Source organism: Cervus canadensis, chromosome 12, assembly GCF_019320065.1.
Source record: "Cervus canadensis isolate Bull #8, Minnesota chromosome 12, ASM1932006v1, whole genome shotgun sequence".
NCBI lineage: Eukaryota > Metazoa > Chordata > Mammalia > Artiodactyla > Cervidae > Cervus > Cervus canadensis.
In genome coordinates, this window is record NC_057397.1 from 1,005,970 (window position 1) to 1,029,613 (window position 23,644).

The 23,644-nt window shown below is 42.7% G+C and overlaps 1 protein-coding gene across 4 annotated transcripts in view; it reads right to left on the bottom strand.

Moving 5' to 3' along the window:
- Positions 1-23,644, bottom strand: part of ADCY8 (adenylate cyclase 8) — a 226,878-nt gene that overhangs the window by 49,229 nt on the left and 154,005 nt on the right. For all 4 annotated transcript variants that reach the window (XM_043484063.1, XM_043484064.1, XM_043484066.1 and 1 more), the window contains 2 exons: positions 20,083-20,183; positions 1,706-1,907 (listed from right to left, as the gene is read on the bottom strand). In XM_043484063.1, the coding sequence (XP_043339998.1) occupies positions 1,706-1,907; positions 20,083-20,183 (303 nt within the window). The remainder of the gene's footprint in view (positions 1-1,705; positions 1,908-20,082; positions 20,184-23,644) is intronic.

Genomic DNA, 23,644 nt, shown 5'->3' on the forward strand with positions numbered 1-23,644 from the left:
GAGAACCAGGTGGGGAACACTCACAGCCTGTCTCCACATGAACAGCTGGGGGGACTCAAGGGACCCACAGGGCATGCTTTCCAGAGAGACTCTTAGCACTGGGGTGGTGGGCATTTCCTAGACTAGAAGTTGCTGCAGGAGATCTTTTAGCACTCATAAGAGAATAGCTACCACTGGCTGAATGCCTAGGCTGTGGCAGACACTTTGCACAAAACAGGTGTCACAACCCTCTTGTGATGTAGCCACTACTTTTATCCCCATTTTACAACTGGAAAATATGAAACTCTGAGAAGTAAAGTAACTTGTCCAGGGTCACCGAGCTGGTAAGTGGTGGAGGTGAGATTTGAACACAGGTCTATCTGACTCCAAAGCCTCTGAACTTCCTCCCACAACACTGTGGGACAGTTGGCCCCAGTGGCAACCGTGACCTACAGTCACTGGGATGCCCCAGAAACATCTGATTCATCGAGAGTTGAGATCCTGGCTACAGCTCTGCAGTCCATGATCAATGACTAAGGACTTCTGGTTTTAATTGCCGTCATCTATAAAATGTTCATTAGATGAGGAATTTAATTAGACTATGATTCCCCTTTTCTTTGTCCCATAGTCTCTTTACAACCAGGCCAACCACAGAGCTTGAGCAACGTGGACACTAGGTAATTATTGGTCCAGTGTGAACAATGGATTTCAGGCAGTGTAAATCTCTGACTTACGGGCTGACAATTGTCCAACAGTTGGGCTCCCTGAACACTTGGAGACCCTCCCTCAGGCCCAAAGGACACAATGATGGCTTTGGCCACAAGATGATGCCTTAATTAGTCTCCTTCAATTTTCAAAGCCTGGAATCAGATAAATCTCTCCTAAACATCTAGGTTCCTAAACCATGAACAACACAAGACTATTGGGATAGACACAGAAAATGCCTATAACTACCACGTTACCATTCTAGAGAGAATATGAATTCACTGAAGCATGGATCACCAAGTTAAAGACAGTGATAAATATGGCAGTTGGAGATTCATCTGAGTTCGATGTGTCACATCCGGTATGAACTCTTAGAACGTCATAGGCAAGATGCTCAACCTTCCTGAAAGGCAGCTTCCGCATCTGTTAGGTGGGAACGATAATACCTACCTGTGGCACACAGTAGGTGCTCAATAAATGACAGCTACTTATTTCCATTCTCCCCGCTTCCCCTCCCAGAGATACAGTTGGGCTAACGAGAATGAGCGTGAGTCATGGAGTCAGACAGACCTTATTAGCAAGTTATTTCATGTCTCTGAGCCTCAGTTTCCTCAGCCGTAAAGTGGGGATAAAGAGACTTACCTCACGGGGTTTGTGCGAGAACTAAATACGGAGAGCACAGACAGCTCCTCCCTCAGAGCATGGCACACAGCAGGTGGAAACTTAATGAGGAATAACTCTTGTTTACGACTTTAATTGACTGGCCACTGAAGTACAGAAACCTAAGGGCACTTGCAGTGCCTCTAGAGCAAATAACCTCCACCACCGTTTTCCACCAGTAAAATGCACGGTTCTGACAGTATAGCCACATCTTCTTTCTCTAACCCTGAACTTGGGGTTTGACCAGATACATGAAGGCTTTAATAATTAGTTCCAAGGAAGGCAATGCCAGAGGCTGCAGGTTCTATAAACTCTTCATTCCTGACTACACACTAGACACCAAAGGACTTGCAATGCTTACGATATTTAGGATGGCGCCCAGGAAATTAATCAAGATGGATGCAAAGATGATGACGTTCCTGGCCAAATAGGTCTCATTAATCCAACAGCAGGTCTTCCGGAGGACCAGGGGCAAACACTTGTAATCCTCCGCTGTAGTGATGAGGACCAGAGCCGAGTGCAGCATGATCAGGATGGAAAACTGGATGGCCATGGGCATCACCCTGCGGGAAACACAGAATGTTGGGTCGCGTGGCATTAATGGTGGGATCCCCCTTCACTGTGCAACCCTGACAATCATGTTCACAATCACCTTTCCCTTCTCCTTGTACCCAATAATTCCTCTAAAGCTCTGTTTGCCCAGGAAAGGGGCTATTAACAAGAGACTTTTCAAAAATTACATCCATCCCTATAAAATATTCTCTTGAGAAACTTGGCAATGAACATCAAATATTGGGCTTGGTCTATTGCTTCTGCCCATTTTTTCCCACTTATTTCATCATTCCTCTTTCTCACTTGGCAGCTGCTGCCAAGGCAACACACCACTGGAATTTTATCTGAGTACTCTGGCTGTGGCAGAGCTCCATATGCCCTTTCCCCCTCAAGGTGGGTGTTAGGAAACACTTACCCCCATGACTGCTCCCATACTGAGAACTGAACATGGCACCTCTCTATGTGGCTCAGTTTGGTTAGTGATTATCACAGTTTGCAGAGGCTACACTATGTGCTGTGTGGGAGGTGGGTACCAGTTCAGTTCAGTTCAGTTCAGTTGCTCAGTCATGTCCGACTCTTTTCGACCCCATGAATTGCAGCACACCAGGCCTCCCTGTCCATCACCAACTCCCAGAGTTTACTCAAACTCATGCCCATCGAGTCGGTGATGCCATCCAGCCATCTCATCCTCTGTCTTCCCTTTCTCCTCCTGCCCCCAATCCCTCCTAGCATCAGGGTCTTTTCCAATGAGGTGGGTATATATGACTCATATTTGCCTAAGGCTTCAACATCACTCCCAGTTACACATCTGGAGCTTCAGCGCTATGTCCCATGGTAGCTCCTGCCTATTGGGCACCTCTGTTGGGTGTCAGGTGGTGATCTAAAACCCCATCTCTGGAGGCATCTGCTTCCTCTCCTTATCAGCCAACTTATCACCAGGATTCTCCTTGGGGATTTATCCTTTGTTCTCTCTACTCTGCCCAGCCATTTGGGTCCTCTGCTGGCACCTCAAGTTTCCCTACCTCTGTTTTAGCCAGTGAACTGTTGCCTGTTACATGGTGTCTTGAGGGACGTGGTAGGAGGTTTCGCATCTGTTCCTTCCTCCATAAAATGAAGTTCATTCATTTGGCTTTAATATTTTGACTGGAACTCAATAAATGTACATTGAGTGAATGAAGTTGAACCCACCTTCTTTTTTTTTTTGGCCACACCATGCGACATGTAGAACTTCCCCAGCCAGGGACTGAACTCGTGCCCCCGGTGGTGGAAGCACAGTGTCTTAACCACTAGACCACCAGGGAAATTCCTGAACCCATCTTCTGCTGGCGCTACCACTTCTTACTGTCTTGTCTAGATTTTCTTATTTCTTATGATTAACACTAGCGTAAGTACCGTATTGAGCTCTTGATTATGTCCTTAGGCACATGCTGAGCACTTTATATCAATGCATAATATCTCATTTCCATTCCTCAGAACAAACCTGAGAGGTCTTTTGATCTCTTTTTTCACATGAAGAGTTAAGGCTCAGAGAGCACCAACTCCCCAGGAGTTACTGAGTTGGTAAGTTTTAGAGTTAGGACTGAAAGTCCACTCTGCTTCACCACTTTGCTAAGTCCAGCCATTTTGGTGAGTAATGTAGGTCCCATGATTGCAGTAATCTTTTTTGTTTCTGTGGTTTCATTGTGATCTTTATTCATTCAACAAGCTTTCTTCCTAGGGTACCCTTCTTCAGGGGTACCAAGATGAAAGACACATTTTGCCCATCTTCTAGGAGATCATAATCTAGAGGGGAATATGGATATGCAAATGATGAACTATTACATACTGTGTTGTGATAGAGAAAAGGTAATCAACAAACATGATTTAAAAAAATAAGAAAGGAAATCAAGGAAGACTTCCCAGAAGAGGTGACATTCATGTTAGGCCTTGGAGATTGAAGAGTAGGATTTTAGGGAGGAAAGATTGGGGAATGTGGGCAAAGTAGCAGAAGAATGGGAGTGACCAGTGTGTAGACTGTCAATTTCCTCTGCATGGTCAACCATCATGAAGGCTGGAAAATGACTTCTCCTATAGTCCAGATATCGCTGTTGGAGGGTTTTTTTTTTTAATGCCTGCACAGTTTTGATTTTATGAATCACCTTGATGGGAAGTCTCTGCAGGAGTTTAAGGTAAGAACAGAAGGTCTGTGCAGCAGTGGGTTCCCAGAGGGCTCCACACAGATGGGAAACTTCCCCCCAGACAGGGTGGAAAAACACGCCCTGACAACACACCATTATTCCTGGGCACCCAGGGGAGGCAAATGACGAAGAAGTCAGGCAGATCACTTTGTCAGGTGCTCCCAGGAGAGAAGGGGCCAATTCCAAGGCTGACGCTGATGCAGCTTAATAATGTGAGGCAGCCGCTGAGAATACTTGTTCCAAAGCGAAGGCAGAGGCAAATCAGGCAAGGGGGAGTCTGAAAGCAGCTCAGCGGGAGACTTGGACTCTGAAGGTCAAGGCTGCCATCTGGGTGGTCTACAGACCTCCGCATGGTGTACCGGCCTGGCAGGTTCTCACCGCTGCCTTTTTTCTTTCCCCACCTCTCTGTACCCTCTGGGCAATCCTCAAGCACATGCCCTAAACGTTCCTCCTACCTCTGTATTTTCTCACTCTCTGGGGGGGGTGGTGGTGGGGTGCAGGGCAGGGACATCCTGGTCATTCTTCAAGGCTCAGCTTTCTTTGGATTCTTCCAAGACACTTGGCATAAGGCTTGTGCTTGTGCTAAGCTGCTTTGGTTGTCTGACTCTTTGCAACCCCGTGGACTGTAGCCCGCAAGGCTCCTCTGTCCATGGGATTTCCCAGGCAAGAATATCACAGTGGGTTGCCATTTCCTTCTCCAGGGGATCTTTCCAACCCAGAGATGGAACTCATGTCTCTTACATCTCCTGCATTGGCAGGTGGGTTCTTTACCACTAGCGCCACCTGCGAAGCCCTGGCATAAGGCTAAGTACACAGAAAGTGCTCAATAAATACTCACTGACTTGCTTTTTTTCTCTTCTCATCAGCCTCCATAGGCTGTATTCCTATCCACACTTCAGCCCCTCTGCCTGCCCTCCCTGATGCGTCCTTTACAAGAGGAGGAAGGACCAGCCCTACTGGTCCGCATTCATCTGGGGTGTTCAGTGGACCTGGTTCTTCCTAGAGGGCAGAGGTCAGTGTTTATGCAAAGTTCGGATGCTTGTCCTCTCCTCCTTCTAGATCCAGAAGGAGGATGGGATGCTCAGGAAGCTAGAGCCTTAACTTTCCCGGTGGCAAGAGACTTGGTCATCTTCTCCTTTTGGCCAGACCATCTCTTCCTTTAAGCAAGGAAGCTCAGGTCGTCCCAGGAAGTCCTGATGGGCAGGAGGTAAAAGGTAGCTAAGAGCAAAGCCCTGTGTGTTTGAACCAGTAGCTCTGAAACACAGCCAATAACACACCTGGGGCAAGGTAGCAAATTCTTCTGAGCATCTTACTTAAATTTTTTTTCCCAGTAACTTATTTTTATCTGCAAAACCAGGATTTTTAAGTCCACCTCTTAAAGGAGGCTCTGAGGGTAAAATAATAAAGCAATGTAATGCTTAGCACATAATAAGAGCTAAAAAAAAAAACCCATTCATTTTCTTTCTCTATTCATGGTAAAAATCAGTAAAAGCATTTTAAAGATCTCTGGGAAGAATATTAATGGCAAGATAGGCTTTCTAAGCAAGCTACTGGTGCTACATAAACATTCCTCTGCAAATCTCTGCAGCAGCTCTTCAGCGTTCATTTATTTCTGCACATGTAAACATTATAACATCAATTGCAATTTTTATCTAATTATAGAGCTACTCAGGCATCAGGGATTCTGAATTTTCTTTTGCATTGTTGATGCACGTGAGAGGCAAGGAAACCTTTCATTTCTGAAATCGAATCTGAAAATGAATGACAAAGAATTTGTAAACAGCTCCATCCAAAACATTTCTAGACCTTAAGTTCTAATTTGCAGTATGTCATTAAAACAGGGTGTGGGCTGGTATCATAACTGGGCATTTGCTGGGGAGACAGGGATCTGGGAAATGAGTGAAAAGCCTATGGTGGCTGGTGGTGCAACAGGAAAACAGAAATGCAGACTGAAAGATGACATTCATACCACACTTTAGAACTGGCAAAGAGCCCATGAGTCCAGAGGTATATCTGATCCTCGTAGCAATCCCGAGAGGTCAGTATTTGTAGCCTCTTGATTAGGTGGAAATATGACTCAGGAAGGGAAAGGGAGTCAGAATTTATCAAAATGGGTGTGGCTCATTTGATGCTTATAGCAACCCTGGGAAGCTGGCATTATTTTATAGATGAGAAAACAGGCTTCAGAGAGGTCAAGTATAATACATACAGGCAGCCAGTAAGATGCACAGAAAGAATTAAGATCCTGTGCCTCTTTCTTTCCTCTCTATTTTCCCTCTCTTGCTTGCTCCCTCTCTCTTTTCCCTCCTACCTTTTCCCTCTCCCTTTCTCCCCTCCATCCCTCCCTTTCTCTCATTACCATGCATGCAGACTTAGATACACTCTTCTCTAATTACAAAAGGTATCTTCTGGTCTTTCCTCAGTTTCCCCTTCTGGGAGAGGAACAGCTGCAGGCATGCGGAAATTAAAGGAAAGAGCCAGGCAAAGCACTCTCTTTCTTTGCCAGGGTCCATTAATTTTTGCTTTGGGCCTGGGAATTCGCTGTGGTCATATGAGCAAAGATTGGCTCATCTGCTAAAGAGTCCATGACGGAAGAAAGGCAACTGCAAGGCACCTACCATCTGTTCAGTCTCAGAGAATCAATCAGAAATAAAGTGAGTTGGAGAGGAAAAGCGCTCACAGTGAAGACAGGCTGGGCTGTCTGGGTCCACGGGCCACTCAGTTCCCAACATACGTGGGCTGTCTGGTCAGAGCTCAAACTTGGAAGCTGTCTTCACTGTCAGTGTTTTTTCTTCACTGAGCAAGTGAGGTTGGGGTGTTGGCTGGTGTTTCATTTATTTTTTTTTTATTATTAGAAAGGTTTTTTTTTTGGCTATACCCTGCACGGCATATGGGATCTTAGTTCCTGACTAGGGATCGAACTTGCACCCTCTGCATTGGAAGCATGGAGTCTCAAGTACTGGACCACCAGGGAAGACCCTGGCTGGTGTTTTGTTCCTGGCTTCAGCTTGTACCCCAGAGTCAGAGGCTTCATCCAGTCAGCTGCTAGGTGAGGTTCTAGATCTCTTGCCCCTGGAACCCAGGAATTGGGCATGAAGGTGGCTCACCTTCCTTGGTCACCTCTCCTGGGAAGGCCAGCTGGGAAAGATGGGGCACGGTGACCCCTTCTTCTGTCCCAGGTGCAGGTCCTCAGGTCCAGTCTGGGTTCCTCCTTCACCCTCATCCCCCCTACACAGTCAGTCCTGGAAACTGTCAACTCTCTGTCCTAAGTACGGAGCAAGTTCATCCTCTCGGGCTCACTCCTCTTTCACTGTCTGGTCCCTCTTATTTCTCATCTGGAGTTTTGCCAGTGCCTCCCAAACAGTCTTCCCAACTGCAGACCTCATCCTCGCCCATCATCATCCATCCCTTCCAAACACAAACCCAATCACGTCCCTTGTTGGATTAAAATGCTTCCGTGGGGCTTCCTTAGTGGTTCAGCGGTTAAGAATCTGCCTGCCAATGCAAGGACACCAGTTTGATTCCCTGGTCTGGAAAGATCCCATATGCCAAAGGGCAACTAAACCCAGGTGCCACAACTGAAGCCCACGCACCCTAGAGCCCCTCTGCGGTAACAAGAGAAGCCGCAGCAGCAAGTCCGTGAACCGCGACCAAGACCAGCACCTCTAGCCACGACTAGAGAAAGGCCAAGTGCAGCAACAAAGACCCAGACAGCCATTAACAAAGAAATAAAATTTCAAAAAAAAACTAAAAAGAAACGCTTCAGTGACGTCTTCTCTGCTGACCAGTCATATTACTCTGCAAGGCTTACACATCACTCACCTCCAGAACCCACATTCCAGCTCTCTCCCTGCCCCTCTTGGCCTCCGTCTCATGTCTCTGTCATGACTGGGGAGAGACCTTCAGGCAGTGGTTCAGGTGTCAGCGTCCCCTCTGGGAAAGCTGCCCTGATCCCCCCACCTCACCGCACGCTTGTGCTATCATGAGTTATTGCATTCCGCTACAGTTGTTCAACTCACGGGCTTTCCCCCAAGTAGACTGTCAGCTTTATGATGCCAGGGACCACATCTCTAGTGTCCGGCATGGACCGGCACACAGTAAGTGCTCGAAGGATGTTTGTGGGGAACGTCAACGCCCTGTGCTCCAGGGCGGGAGGGAGCACACGCCAGAGGGAGCACACACCAGCTGTGACCACACCCACGTCCTCCCTGGAAGGAGAGAGGAGGGGAGTCCAGGGGGTTTGGGTAAACCTGACAGGACCCCACAAACACACACAGCTCACCACCCTGAGGCCAATCCTTTCCCTGTGATCCTAGACCCCACATGGCTCTTCGGTAGTCAGGAGACCCATTCTCCTATGGCAGTACCAGGGGGTACCCCATCCTGATTTATTCATTGCCATTTTTGTTGTTGTTCAGTCGCTCACTCATGTCTGACTCTGCGAACCCATGGACTGCAGCACACCAGGCCTTCCTGTCCATCACCAACTCCTAGAACTTCCTCAAACTCATGTCCATCGATTTGGTGATGTCATCGAACCATCTCATCCTCTGTCGTCCCCTTCTCCTCCTGCCCTCAATCTTTCCCAGAATCAGGGTCTTTTCCAATGAGTCAGTTCTTCCCATCAGGTGGTCAAAGTATTGGAGTTTCAGTTTCAGCATCAGCCCTTCCACTGAATAGTCAGGACTGATTTCCTTTAGGATTGACTTGTTGGATCTCCTTGCAATCCAAGGGACTCTCAAGAGTCTTCTCCAACACCACAGTTCAAAAGCATCAATTCTTCGGTGCTCAGTTTTCTTTATAGTCCAACTCTCACGTCCATACATGACTACTGGAAAAACCATAGCTTTGACTAGATGGACCTTTGTTGCCAAAGTAATATCTCTGCTTTTTAATACGCTATCTAGGTTGGTCATAGCTTTTCTCCAAAGGAGCAAGCGTCTTTTAATTTCATGGCTGCAGTTATCATCTGCAGTGATTTGGGAGCCCAAGAAAATAAAGTCTGTCACTGTTTCCATTGTTTCCCCATCTATTTGCTATGAAGCAATAGGATCGGATGCCATAATCTTCACTTTCTGAATGTTGAGTTTTAAGCCAGCTTTTTCACTCTCCTCTTTCAGTTTCATCAAGAGGCTCTTTAGTTCTTCTTCACTTTCTGCCATAAGGGTGGTGTCATCTGCATATCTGAGGTTATTGATACTATTATCACTATAATATCATTGCCATAGCACATACAAATTTACATATGTAGGCTATACCTATCTACATATATATCTACATACACAGCATATAAGTAGCTACATTTATAGCATATACATCTAGACATATGCATATACTTTATATTTCTTTATGTCCTTCCACTAGATGATAAGGCTCAGAAGGGAAGGGTTTTTTATTGCTGTTGTTTTGTCTCTCTCTCTCTCTTTTTTTTTTTTTGCATTTTCTGTTCAGTGATGTAACCTCCGCATCTAGAACATACCTAGCTCACAATAGAGAAGGGTTCCCCAGCTCCATGTGGAAGAGGTACATGGGCCTTGCTTCTCTCTCTCTCCCTCATTTAAAACATTTTTTTTAAAAAATTACAAAATGAATCATAAATACAGAAAACCACATAAGTAGAGCTTAATTAGCTATTTGAAAGTGTCTGCCTTCGTAATGGCCACTCAGTTCATGAAACAGCACTTTGCAGGGCATTTCAAAAGTGCATCCATGTCTCCTGTTCCAGTCATGATCCTCTCTCCCACTCCTTGTTAATCACTTCCTATTTCTTTATAATTTTAGCATCCAGTTTTAGACACTACAGTTCTGTCTTGCCCATTTTTTGCTAAATTTTATGTATCTTGTAAGTCTTTATAAAAAATCTACAGGTTCTCTCTTTACCTCTTTCCTTGCAATTTATTAATTAAGGAGTATACGCCTTTGACATTACTTTGCCAACAAAGGTCCATCTAGTCAAGGCTATGGTTTTTCCAGTGGTCATGTATGGATGTGAAAGTTGGACTATAAAGAAAGCTGAGCACCAAAGAATTGATGCTTTTGAACTGTGGTGTTGGAGAAGACTCTTGAGAGTCCCTTGGACTGCAAGGAGATCCAACCAGTCCATCCTAAAGGAGATCAGTCCTGGGTGTTCATTGGAAGGACTGATGTTGAAGCTGAAACTCCAATGGCCACCTGATGCGAAGAGCTGACTCATTGGAAAAGACCCTGGTGCTGGGAAAGATTGAGGGCAGGAGGAAAAGGGGAACGACAGAGGATGAGATGGTTGGATGGCATCACTGACTCGATGGACATGGGTTTGGGTAGACTCCGGGAATTGATGATGGACAGGGAGGCCTGGCGTGCTGCGGTTCATGGGGTCGCAAACAGTCGGACACGACTGAGTGACTGAACTGACCTGAACTGATATGCCTTTGGCGCTTCCCTCAGAGGCAAAGAATCTACCTGCAAATACAAGGGATGTGAGTGGGGAAGATCTCCTGGAGAAAGAAATGGTAACTCATTCCAGTATTCTTACCTGGGAAATCCCATGGACAGAGGAGCCTGGCAGGCTACAGCCCATGGGGTTGCAAAGAGTCAGACACAAGTTAGCCACTATACAACAAAAACAAAATGTGCCTTTGATCTCACTATCTGGATTTTAATTTTTTAAAGTTTAATTTATTGAATATAGTTGACTCAGTGACTCAGTTTGAATCACTTTGAAGAATGTGTATATATATATATACACACACACATATATATATACATTCTTTTATATTCTTTTCCACTATGGTTTATCACAGGCATTGAATATAGTTCCCTGTGCCATACAGTAGGACCTTGTTGTTTATTCTGGATTTTACTTTTGTAAATTCATCCAGTATCTTCTGTCTCCTATGATTCGTGCAATTTAAGAACCCAGTTCAAAGGCCTGGCCAGACTTAGGTTTGATCCCTTTGATGAGACTATCAGCTTGTGTTCTTCTATCAGGAGATAGACTTGCTTGTCTTTTCTGTGTTGTCAACTACTAAATCAATTAATTCATTGAAAGTTGGAAAATGGTGATATTTTAATTCTGTAATTCCTTTAAATTGTATCAGCTTGAATAATTTTATGAGTTTCCACTCACCTGATCTTGCAGTTCATGCAGGAAAGACAGAAAATAAAATTGTTTCTTTTCTCCTTTTCAGTGGTTTCCAATGTATGTGTGTGTTAGTTCCTCAGTCATGTTCCACACCTTGTGACCCTATGGACTGTAGGCCTCTAGGCTCCTTGTCCATGGAATTCTCCAAGCAAGAATTCTGGAGTGGGTCGCCATGCATTTCTCCAGGGGATCTTCCTGACCCAAGGATCGAACCCGGGTTTCGCATTGCAGGTGGTTTCCTTACCACTGGGCCACCAGGGAAGCCTAAGTATTACAAGTCAGTTCCCCACCATCCACCAAAAGTTATCAACCCTTAAAAATGTCGTTATAAACTCAAAAGTTTAAAATATTTGCTGATATTTGATTGACTCTTTTAATAGTTATCCACACCACAGCTCTAATTATTCCATTTTGGGACAGTAGAAGCTTCTTCAGTGTGGCTTCTGAGTTCTTTAGAGGTGACTATCAAGCATGATGACTTTGTTGCATTCTAGAAGGACAAGAGGTTTCAGCCTTATCCTGCATGTTTCCTGTCCCAGCTCTAGCATCATACATATCTCCAATATTAAAAAACAACAGCTGTGATAAGTTACTTCAAGTTCACAATCTGGCCCCTAATTATGCTTATACCCACTGGGTTGGATATGCTTTCTAGGACTTCCCATACTTATAGCTCCAATCCAGGATACCATCTTCTTTTTGGGTGTCATGTCTTCTTAAGCTCTTCTTGCTGTGAAAGTTTCTCATACTTTCTTTGTTTTAAATGACCTCAACTGTTGGGAGAAGTACTGGTCAGGTATTCTATAGAATGTCTTTTCAACTGCAGTATGTCTGATGTTTCCTCATGATTAGATGATGGGTTTTGGGAAGGAAGACCAGAGTTCATATGTATTCTCATTTGGCCATCTAATGCGAAGAGCTCATTCATTGGAAAAGACCCTGATACTGGGAAAGATTGAAAGCAAAAGGAGAAGGGGGCAACAGAAAATGAGATGGTTAGAAAGCATCACTGACTCAATGGACACGAATTTGAGTATACTCCAAGAGTCAGTCAAGGACAGGGGAGCCTGATGTGCTGGAGTCCTTGGGGTTGCAGAGTTGGATACAACTTCGCATCTGAACAACTCATCACAGCTCATCAACATGGCTTATCCCTGTTGAGTTTAACCATTATCACCTGACTCAGGTACACTCCCCTATTTTTCCTCCATCCACACTGTCCTCCTTGGCAGGGAGTCACTTTCAGTGTAGCCCCACTTTGAGTAGAGGAGATAATTGCACCTCATCAAAGACACAGTATCTACATAAATTATTTGGACTTTTCCCCATGGGAAATTTATTTGCTCTTCATCTTTTCTTTATTCACTCAACCATTTATTTAAATCAGTATGAACCCATGGATATTTATTTTACATTATGGGTTATTGTTGTTGTTCAGCCACCCAGTTGTGTCCAACTCTTTGCAACCCCATGGATGGCAGCATGCCAGGCCTCTCTGTCCCTCACCATCTCCTGAAATTTGCCCAAGTTCACATCCATTGCATCAGTGATGCCATCCAGTCACCTCATCCTCTGATGCCCTCTTCTCCTTCTGTCCTCAATCTTTGGGTAATAACCCAATACTATTTTATGTATTTTCTGGCTCAAGTTGTTCCAACTCTGGTTCTTGGGAGCTTTTCCTATGTCCCTTTGATATATTTCCATCACTGTGTGTTTTAATACTACCTAATTTTCTGGCCCTAAATGATGTCCCAGGCTCATCTTATATATTTACTACTCCAGACTTAGAATCAGCAGCTCTCCAAGGAGTCTGGTGCCTTGTACTGGATATCGATATTAGAAATCAGAATCAGGGTTGTGCCTATCGCTTGATGTGCTATCACTGCTGAGGCATCATTGCTGCTGGAAATTCTCTGCTGACAGAGCAAGGACATTGGGAATGGCAATCCACTCCTGGAGAATCAGACAGAGGAGCCTGGAGGGCTACAGTCCATGGGGTTGCAAAGAATCGGACACGACTGAAGCGACTTAGCAGGCCTTCTAATATGTGTCTATAAATATATCTGCGCTTATGTAGACATCCTATATCCAACTGCATCTATGAGCTCAGTCGCTCAGTAGGGTCAGACTTTCTGTGGCCCCGTGGACTGTAGCCCACCAGGCTCCTCTGTCCATTGAATTTTCCAAGCAAGAACATGAGTGGGTTGCCATTTCCTACTCCAGGACATCTTTCTGACCCAGGGATTGATTTAACGTGTCTCTTAAATCTCCTGCATTGGCAGGCGAATTTTTTTACCACTAGTGCCATGTGGGATGCCCCAAAGGCACATATACTCTAGTGAGCTTAACAAATACATGCTAATGTCTCCAACTTTAAGCCTTTACCATGTGGATCATTCTAGCTTTTTCTCCTTGTCTGTAACCTTCTGGACCAACACTGAGAAACCTGACTCCCACAATCATCCATCCATTAGCTTACAGTGCCAAATAAACTGTGGCTCAAGTTGTTCACACATATGTCCATGAGATTCACCTTTATCAGCTGAAGTACAGTGCTATGGCACAGTTCTTTTTATGCTTAGTTCTAGAGCCCATGAATCCCCAAAACTACTTAGGAAACCCCCTAAGCTACTTAAGAAAACCCCATCTTTTCTCCCCACCCCCTTCAGTAAGGTTGTTTCACACTTTTATTACAGGTATAATCTTTTATCATAGTCTTATTTCATCATGGGGTCCCCTGAACTCCTAAATACTTTTTAAAAAGTTGTATACATTAAGGTCGTTCTTTGGGCTGTAAAGTTTATGGGATTTGACAAATGCATAGTGTCATATATACACCATTACAGCATATTAGTGAATAGTGTCACCACCCTAAAAACATCTCCTGGGCTTCACCTATGCAATAATGCTCTTATCCTCCCTTCCTTTGCATGTTGTCTGATTTTAAATGAGCATTTTATATGATTTCACTTTGTTTCCTTTCTTAGTGTATCAATTTTATTTGTTTATTTATTTATTTATTTTTTAGTATCTGGTCTAGAGTTTACAACGGTTTTAGTATCTGGTCTAGAGTCCTTCAAATTGGACTTCCCTGGTGGCTCAGTGGTAAAGAATCTGCCTGCTAATTCAGGAGACACAGGTTTGATCCCTGGGTTGGGAAGATTCCCTGAGAAAGGAAATGACAACCCACTCCAGCATTCTCCCCTGGGAAATCCCATGGACAGAGGAGCCTCGTGGGCTACAGTCCATGGGGTCACAAAGAGTCGGACACGGCTTAGTGACTAAACACCACCACCAGCAACAACTTTCAAATTGCACTGCAGCACTTCATATGTAACGCTGGTACCTTAAGGCATCCCCAGTTCCTCCCTCACAGGCCTTATCGTGCTGCTGTTGTTCATCTCACTCATCTATGTCTATGACCACTAAATACATCGTTAATATTGTCACTTTAAACAGTTATCTTTTAGATCAATTAAGAATAAGAAAAAAAATTTAACTTCATCTTTTCTGAGGCTCTTCCTTTCTCTGTGTAGATCAAATTTCTGACCTACATCATTTTCCTTTTGTTTGAAAAACTTTTCTTTTTTCTTTTAAAAAAAGCTTTAAAAAATATTTCTTGCAGGGAAGGTCATACAGAAATGCACTTTTTATTTGTCTGATAAAATCTTCAGTTCTCTTTCGCTTTTGAAACATACAGAATTCTAGATGGGTGACTTTTTCCTTCAACACTTTAAGCATTTCATTTTTCATTCTCTTCATGCTTTCATGGTTTCAGACAAGAAGTATGGTGTATTTCTTCCTGTTCCTCCGTAGGTAAGTAGTAACTCCCCTACCCTCACCACTCCAGTCTTCTGTGAAGATTTTTTCTTTGTCTTTCGTTTTTTGCTATTTGAATATGACATACTTAAGTGTGCTACTTACTTATCTGGTTATTTATTTATTGTGTTTATCCTGTCTAGTGTTCTCTGAGGTTCCTGGTTCTGTGATTTGGTATCTGTCATTAACTTAAGAAAATCTTCAGCCATTATTACTTCAAAGATTTTCCTGCTCAGATCTCCTTTCATCTCTTTCTGGCATTCTGATGATGCATAAGTTACACTTTTTGGAATTGTCCCAAAGTTCTTGGATGCTTTGATCTTTATTATTTTTTTCATTTCATTTTTCTCTTTGCATTGCAATTTGGGAAGTTTCTGCTGACCTATATTCAAGCTCACTGGTTCTTTCCTTGACCTTGTTGAATCTATTGATGAGACCATCAGAGACATTCATTATTTCTGTTATGGTGTTTTTGAGTTCTAGTGTGTTTCTTTTTGACTTTTTCTTAGAACTTCCATCGTTTCTTGAACCATGTCTACTTTTCCCAGTTGAACCCTTGGTATGTAGTAATAGCTATTTCAAGTTCTCATGCTGATAATTTCAACAAACTCTGTCATACCTGAGTCTGGTTCTGATGATTGCTTTGTCTCTTCTTCCTTTTTGGTATGCCTTGTAATTTTCTGTTGAAAACTGGTCATATCATATTAGGTTATAGAAACTGAGGTGAACAGACCTTCACTCTGAGGATTCATTAATGTATTAATCAGGCTAAGGGGTGGGCTCTGCTGAGTACTGTATCTATAGGTACCAGTGGCTCCAGATTCTTCTTGTTTCCTTGTGTTTGGCTCTTCTCTTGGACTGAGCTCCCCTAAGTATTCATTGGGCTTCCCTGATGGCTCAGACGGTAAAGAATTTGCCTGCAGTGCAGGAGACCCGGGCTTGATCCCTGGGTTGGCAAGAGCCCCTGAGGAAGGTAATGGCAACCTGTCAAGAAGCATTTAACAGGAGGCTTCCTGTGTGCTGTTTTGGATCTGTCAGGAATCCTCTGTTCCTTACTAATTTCTGAATATTCAGGAATTAAGAGGAGGGGCAAGCCCTTCCCCGGGGCTGAGGAATCCAGGCATCTCCTTTGTTAATTTTTCAATACGGTGATAAGTACCCTCTTCCTTCTTATGAACCATACGGTAAAAAGTGATCGGTAAAAAGTGATCGTTTACAACCCTCTCTCTTTAATATGAATCGCCTTATGTTTTGTAAGTCTGGAATTTTAATCTTTATCTTTGCTGAGAATAACTACCTTGTAAGACAGTATATATGCCCACACCATGTTGATTAAAACACTTTTGCTCCATCAGAGCTTGGGTCCCTGTGTCTTTCTTTCTTCCTCTCTCTCTCTCTCTCTATTTCTGGCTGATTCCCTGGAGCGTGAAAGCCGGCTGCGTAACCCGGGGAATATTAGCCTTTTTCCTTCTTTCACTCTCTCATCATTGATTCTGGACCACCAGGTTCCGGTCCAATAAAGGACCAACAGCAACCCACTCCAGTATTCTTGCTTAGAGAATCCCACTTATCAGAAAGAGCCTGGGTCTTGCAGTTCTTTCAGTCATGTCCTCGAATAATATACTGGATTCTTGATGGTGATAAGGTGTGGGGGATAGGGCTCTGCCAATCCTTTAAATCTCCTTTTTTACTTTAAAAATATTCTTCCTTTCCACCTTCTATTTCTCTTAAGGCATTATGTGCTGCATTTATGTGGCTTATGTTTCCTCACATTAAATCTTCATTCCTGAAATGTACCTTTCTTTTATTTCCTTTTTGAGCACTCATCCCAAATTTCTAAGTTGTTTCTAATTCCGATTTAGGTTGTTACAGGCTGCTTTGAATCACATTAAGGGTTTCAGCTGGTAGGTTAAAATTTTGGTATCTGTTGTAAGCATGTCTTTTGGAGTGTCATTGCCAATAAGGATATCAATCTATTTTTACTTTATTATTGAAGTATAGCTGATTTACAACATTGTGTTAATTATTGCTGTAGAGAAAAGTGCTAATCTACTTTTAATTCTTTTTCTTATAATAGCTTCGTATGAGATTGCCACCAATACATTCTGTTGCTAATTTTTGTGTAATTAGCAAAATTTGTGCAGAACAAAAATTAGTAACAAAATGTATTGGTGGCAATCCCATACGAAGCTATTACAAGAAAAAAAGAGAATTTATAAAGAAGTATGGGTTGGAATAGTTGTTGTTGTTGTTGTTTTTTAAACTCCATAGAGTTTTCTTGTCTTTAAAAAAAGATTTATTTTATTTTGTCTGTGCTGGGTCTTTGGTGCTGCATGCAGCCTTCCTCTGGTTGCAGTGAGCAGGGTCTATTGTTTTCATGGCAGCGGCTTCTCTTGTAGAGGATCACAGGCTTCGGGTGCATGAGCTTCAGTTGTTGCAGCATGCGGGCTCAGTGGTTGTGGCTCGTGGGTTCTAGAGTATAGGCTCAGTAGTTGTGGCGCACAGGTTTCGTTGCTCCATTATGTGGGATCTTCCTGGACTGGGGATCAGACCTGTGTCCCTTGCATTGCAAGGTGGATTCCTAACCACTGAGCCACCGGGGAAGCCCCCACAGAGCGTCCTTTAATGCTTTCATATAGCATTCAAAACTTGATGGCTAGATTCCTTTTCAGTTTTTAATTGGACCATCCCTTTTCTTCTTCACTATAACCCTTACTGTGAGTAATTTTGATCCTATTCACACAGGGCCCTGTCCTGGGAGGGGGATTTGGTTGATCAGTTTTAGGAGCTCACAGGGTCTGATGATTGTAGCTCTTTGAACCTTAACTATAAATCTTCATGCTCACCTGATGTTGGATTGGGCAAACCCTTTCCCACTTTCAGTTGCTTTTGTGCTTTGGTCCAAGGCACTTTCCAGTGGACATCTGTTGGCAATACTGGGACTCTTCTCTTCCTGGATCTGACAGATATCTGCTTGTTTCTTTCCAATTCCTTCCACAGATACTGATATCATACCAGTCTTGGGGCTCTTGGGAGACTGTCATTCCCATTTTGAAATTTATGGGTCTATCACATTAATTCTGTTTGTTGCAAATACGGTCCTTGAGGTTTTTGGTTTTGCTATCTAGTTGCTCAGATTCTGAGAAATTCAGAAACATATAATTTCAGAGATGTATCACCATTTTCCCGGAATCCCCTTTCTCCTTTGTTGTTGTTCCATCGCTAAGTCATGTCCGACTCTTTGTGACCCCATGGACTGCAGCACACTAGGCTCCTCTGCCCTCTACTATCTCCTGGAATTTGCTCAAATTCATATCCATTGAGTCAGTGATGCCATCTAACCATCTCATCCTCCACTGCCCCCCTTCCCTTTTGCCTTCAATCTTTCCCAGCATCTGTGTCTTTTCCAATGAGTTGACTCTTCACATCAAGTGGTCAAAGATGATTCAGCTTCAGCATCAGTCATTCCAATGAATATTCAGGGTTTATTTCCTTGAGGACTGACTGGTTTGATTCTTTCTCCTTATATCCTTGCTAATCAGGAAAAGGTCAAGCATTGCCATGCCCTCGAGTCGAACATCTTTCTTTCACAGAATTGTGCTATAACAGTCCTCAAAAACCTTCAGGGTCTCCTTCTTACTTCCAGATTCAATTATAAAATTCCTTAACATAGCATGCTGACATTGAACTCCTGCTGGTTACCTCCCTATCCAGCCATGGCCCCCACCAAATCCTTGTACAAATGCTTTACAAATGCTCTAGAGTCTTCCACTTACTCACTGTGTTACAGACACGAGGTTTTTCACATCCCTGGGCTTTTTCCTGCACTGTTTTCTAAACTGGGAACACCCTTCCACTCTTTTTCCCTCATCCTGCTCAGCTCAAAACATCAACCCTTCTGCCAACTTTCTTTAAACCACCTAGGCAGGATGAATCACTGATTTTGGCATAAACCAATTAAGTAATTAAAAGCACAGACTGTCTCTGTTAATCCAGCTCCATCACTATATGGATGGGGATTAGAATGCTGCCTCACTTATTGGTTATTTTTGAAGCTTTATTGAGACAATCTGTGTGAAGGGTTTAGCACATAATAGATGCTCAGTAACTGGAAGCCATTATTAAAATCTCTCTCTCTCACTAAATTATGTCTTAGGAGATGCAGACTTCCTCCTGCAAAATGATACCATCCCGAGGGGCCGGCGAGTTGCATTGCCTGTATTAGACATTCAACTAATATTTGTTGATGTTATTTTTAACCATGCAACAGGGGGAAATTCCTGGCAAGTTTAGGGGGAAGGGAATTTATCTGAAAAAGGCAAGTGCTACCTTCCCGTACAGGAGACAGCAAAAAACATGGCCATTGGATGAATCTAGAACTAAATTCAAATGCTGGCTCTTGCACCTGTAACCTGTATGATGCAAGTCTGTGTCTAATAGAGTGTTAAGATCTCCAGGCTGTGGAATCTGGTTTGAATCTAGGCTGTAACATTTTTTAACTGTGAGATGTTAGGCAACTCTATTCACTACCCTGAGCCTCAGTTTTCTCCTTTTTAAGTGGGGATAATAATAGTACTTACCCCATAGGGTTGTCATGAGAATTAAATGTGTTGGTATATGTAAAGAATTTGGATCAGGGAATGGCCACATATATTTGATTGCAGTATTATGAGAGTGCCAATTTTGCTGACCCTGAAAGCTAGGATACTCTATCTATGAACAATAAAGATGCAGTTAACAAAGGGACCCATTGATGGTGATGGAGGGATTTATACTTACTTTCTGCATTCATGGGTGCCATGTCAAATACGAGGGAACCCTATGTTGATTTTTGTTGTTGTTTCTATTGAGATTGGGAAAAAGCTCTTGCCTTGGGAGAGTAATGAGGTTATTATGCAGAGTTATACAACCAAAACAGACCCTGCTATCATCAAATATTTGGCTATGAATCTGAGATCCTGTTATTTCAAATTCCGATCCCTTGAAAAGGTCAGTGGCTGGCTCCAGGTGAGGGCCCATCAGCTCTCAGAGACATTTCATCTGATAACTCAGTCCTTTTATATTTACCTTGAAGAAGGAAGCAAGCTTTGTATTGCCGTGATAAATAGAAGAACGATAAATGCACAGACCAAGTTTGATTTGAATACTTCATCCCTCATTTGAGAATACTGTAATTAAAAAAAAAGGGAGAATGAATTACATTGCAGCAGCGTTGGTCTCTTGGAAAAGTTAAGTTTTTACCAGTGTTTGGAGTCAGGGGGAAACATCAAGAAAAGATAAGGCATTTATATATATATATATGTGTATATATATATATACACATATATATATTTGACATTAAGAGTCATCCATATGTTAATAAATCTTTGCGGGCATTACCTCCATCCCTCCCACCAGCCTTCCAGTGAGAGCCCAGGGGTGAATATGATTTCCTTTATAGCAAAAGGGAACCAATTTCCTTTATAGCAAAAGGGAATGGGAGAGGGACTTTGCATGAGTTTATAAATCAGTTCTCTTCCTTCCTCTGAACTCACATCATCTGAACAAAACAGAAGAGCACACATCCATATACGTAGCAAATCAAATTCACATGGACTTTCTTCATGAGTAAACGTTAAGTCATTTAAGGATCTTGCTCTTGGGGACAAAAGGAAATTTTTGACCATAGAGTCCTTCTGCCTCCCTTTTTCATGAAAACTATTGAAAAATAAAATCATGGAGTCTTAGAATAGAAAATGGCCAAGAAAATCTCCAGCAAGGGCAGTCCTTTCATTTTGTACAAGAGAAACCAAGACTGATGGACCAATATGCTTGATTGTCCTTCTGTTGTCTGCTCGAGGTGGCCCTGGGGAATGGTACTAACTTTATTTTGATTATCCAGAGTACTCAGTAATTTCATTGTCCACCCTTAAAAGCTTCTGGAAGGTCAGCACTGAACGTGTATATACTTGTCTTAGTCCTGCCTAGTTTCCTGAACTGTCTTTGAGTCACTAAACTGAGGAATAATCCAATTCCTTCAGAAGGAAGAAAGGATTTTTTAAAACTGAAAAAGATCTTAAAGTTAGCCTACAACCAAGTCCCTCTTTTTGTCTTAATGCCAGAGAGGTCTAGTAACTCACCATAGCCCACATAGCACACAACATTTTGAGGAGTGGGAACAGAAAGCTAAGTCTGACTGCAATGTCTTTGATTCCCAATTTGAATTTCACCATGATTTTATGAAGGAAGCCAGTAAATAGAGTTCTCATGTTCTATGTCCCTAATACCAAAAGAAGACTTGCTTGGGTCAATGAAATAGTAAAATCAGTCCAACTTGTTGTTGGGAGTCCAATCCCTGGTAGCATGATTTTTACTCTCTTGCCTACTCCTTGGTGTGGTCTGGGTTTTAGACTGAACTTGCTGCTCACTGTCATGGCTGTGATTTGGAGAGTGGAAATGACCTGCAGTTAGTGAACTCCATGGTGCAGGCACCAACGCAGCTCAGAAACTGCACATTCATTGCTGTCAGAGGGCAATGTTTTTTCTACTCACTGGTGCTGAGTCCAGCGCCTGTTTGCTGACAACCTGCTCCATACCTAGAGGTGAACATGTCCCTGAAAAATCACGAAGCACCTTCACTCTTGATAAAATGATAGAAAATTCATGTTACTGACAGTTTTCCAGAGCACTGCCTAAGAAAGGGCACCATCAGAGAGACCCACACATACCCACTTCAAAATAAGAGCTAGTCACAAAGCAGTTAATTCAAAGAATGATAAATGTCTGAATTCTTTCTAACAACCAATTGCACAAGACCTAATTATTCTTTGTTGACTGATTTCAAACCAACTTGGTTACATAGATTTGATAATGCGATTTTAAAAACAATGATAATAATTTTTCTTGTATATAATCCCCCATAATGGCAGAAAGCAGAGGAACTAAAGAGCCTCTTGATGAAGTTGAAAGAGGTGAGTGAAAAAGCTGGCTTAAAACTCAACATTCAAAAAATTAAGATCATGGCATCCGGTCCCATCACTTCATGGCAAATAAGTGGGGAAAAAATGGAAACAGTGACAAAATTTATCTTCTTGGGCTCCAAAATCACTGTGGACAATGACTGCAGCCATTAAATTAAGACTCTTGCTCCTTGGAAGAAAAGCTATGGCAAACCTAGACAGCATATTAAAAAGCAGAGACATCACTTTGCTGACAAAGTCCATATAGTCAAAGTTATGGTTTTTCCAGTAGTCATGTACAGTTGAGAGAGTTGGGCCATAAAGAAGGCTGAGTGCCGAAGAATTGATGCTTTCAAACTAGTGCTAAAGAAGACTCCTGAGAATTCCTTGGACTGCAAGGAAATCAAGCCAGTTAATCTTAAAGGAAACCAACCCTTGACTATTCATTGGAAGGACTGATGCTGAAGCTGGAGCTCCAATACTTTGGCCACCTGATGTGAAGAGCTGACTCACTGAAAAAGACCCTGATGCTGGGAAGATTGGGGGCAGGAAGAGAAGAGGGCAGCAGAGGATGAGATAGTTGGATGGCATCACTGACTCAGTGAACATGATTTTGAGCAAGCTCATTTTCTTCAAATGGCAAGTTGGTTGGTGATAAAGTAGGAGGACTTACTTGGCCCCCAAAGCCTCCACCCTGTCAGTGTTTCACAGTGAACAAAGCCAATTCCTTTCAACCTCAGTTTTCTTATCTGTCAAATGGGGAAATGAATATAATTCATAGGTTTTGCAAAGCTGTTCCATTTTACTGTATTTTGTTATGCTAGAATTTAATAATAACTGCTATCATTTTCATGTTTGAGCTCCAGTGCTTAGCACAGGTCACAGAAAGGAAGAAACTTATAAGATTTGTGAAGATGAGACCAATTAAATATAAAATATTGGTTTCATAATGGAGTGCATTGTTACTTTGGAAATGCAAAGGAGACAGAACTGTGGAAAGAACATCCCTAATTGGCTTAGAATGAGAGGGTGCTGAGACTGAGTGGTGATTCATTTCACTTCCTCTTGACTTGTGAAGATCTGAAGGCTCTGGTTCACAGCTATATTAAGTTACACGTATTCTCCTTCCTGCCATAGTTAGACTCTTTATCTTGCCTCTTCTCTGTCCTCACTTGGCCCCATTTACTCCTTTATGTCTTAGTGGTGAGCATGGCGTAATTTAGAGCTTGACTACCAGGGTTTGAATCCAAGCTTCAACACTTAGGAGCAACGTAACCTTGGACAAATTTACCAAGTTTTCCATGTCACAGTTTCCTCACCCAGAAAAAGGGGACAGTAATAAAAGCTATCTTGGGTGGGTTGCTGGGAGGATGAAATGAGTCAATTTACATAAGGTGCTTATAGTCGTGGATATAGCACATGGTAACCTTATATAATTATTTACTATAATCAATGAATTATACATATTTTATTGCTATACAGTAAGTCCCCTACATATAAATGAGTTCCTTTCCAAGAGTGTGTAAGTCCAGTTTGCTCGTAAGTCCAACAAAGTTAATCTAGGTAAGTAACATAATCGCTCTATGGTATTATACTGTAATAAGCTTATAGTACTTTTCACAAAAATAGCATATGTAAAAAGCAAACAAACACAGAAAATAAAGAATGCATTTTCAATCTTCAGTACCTTG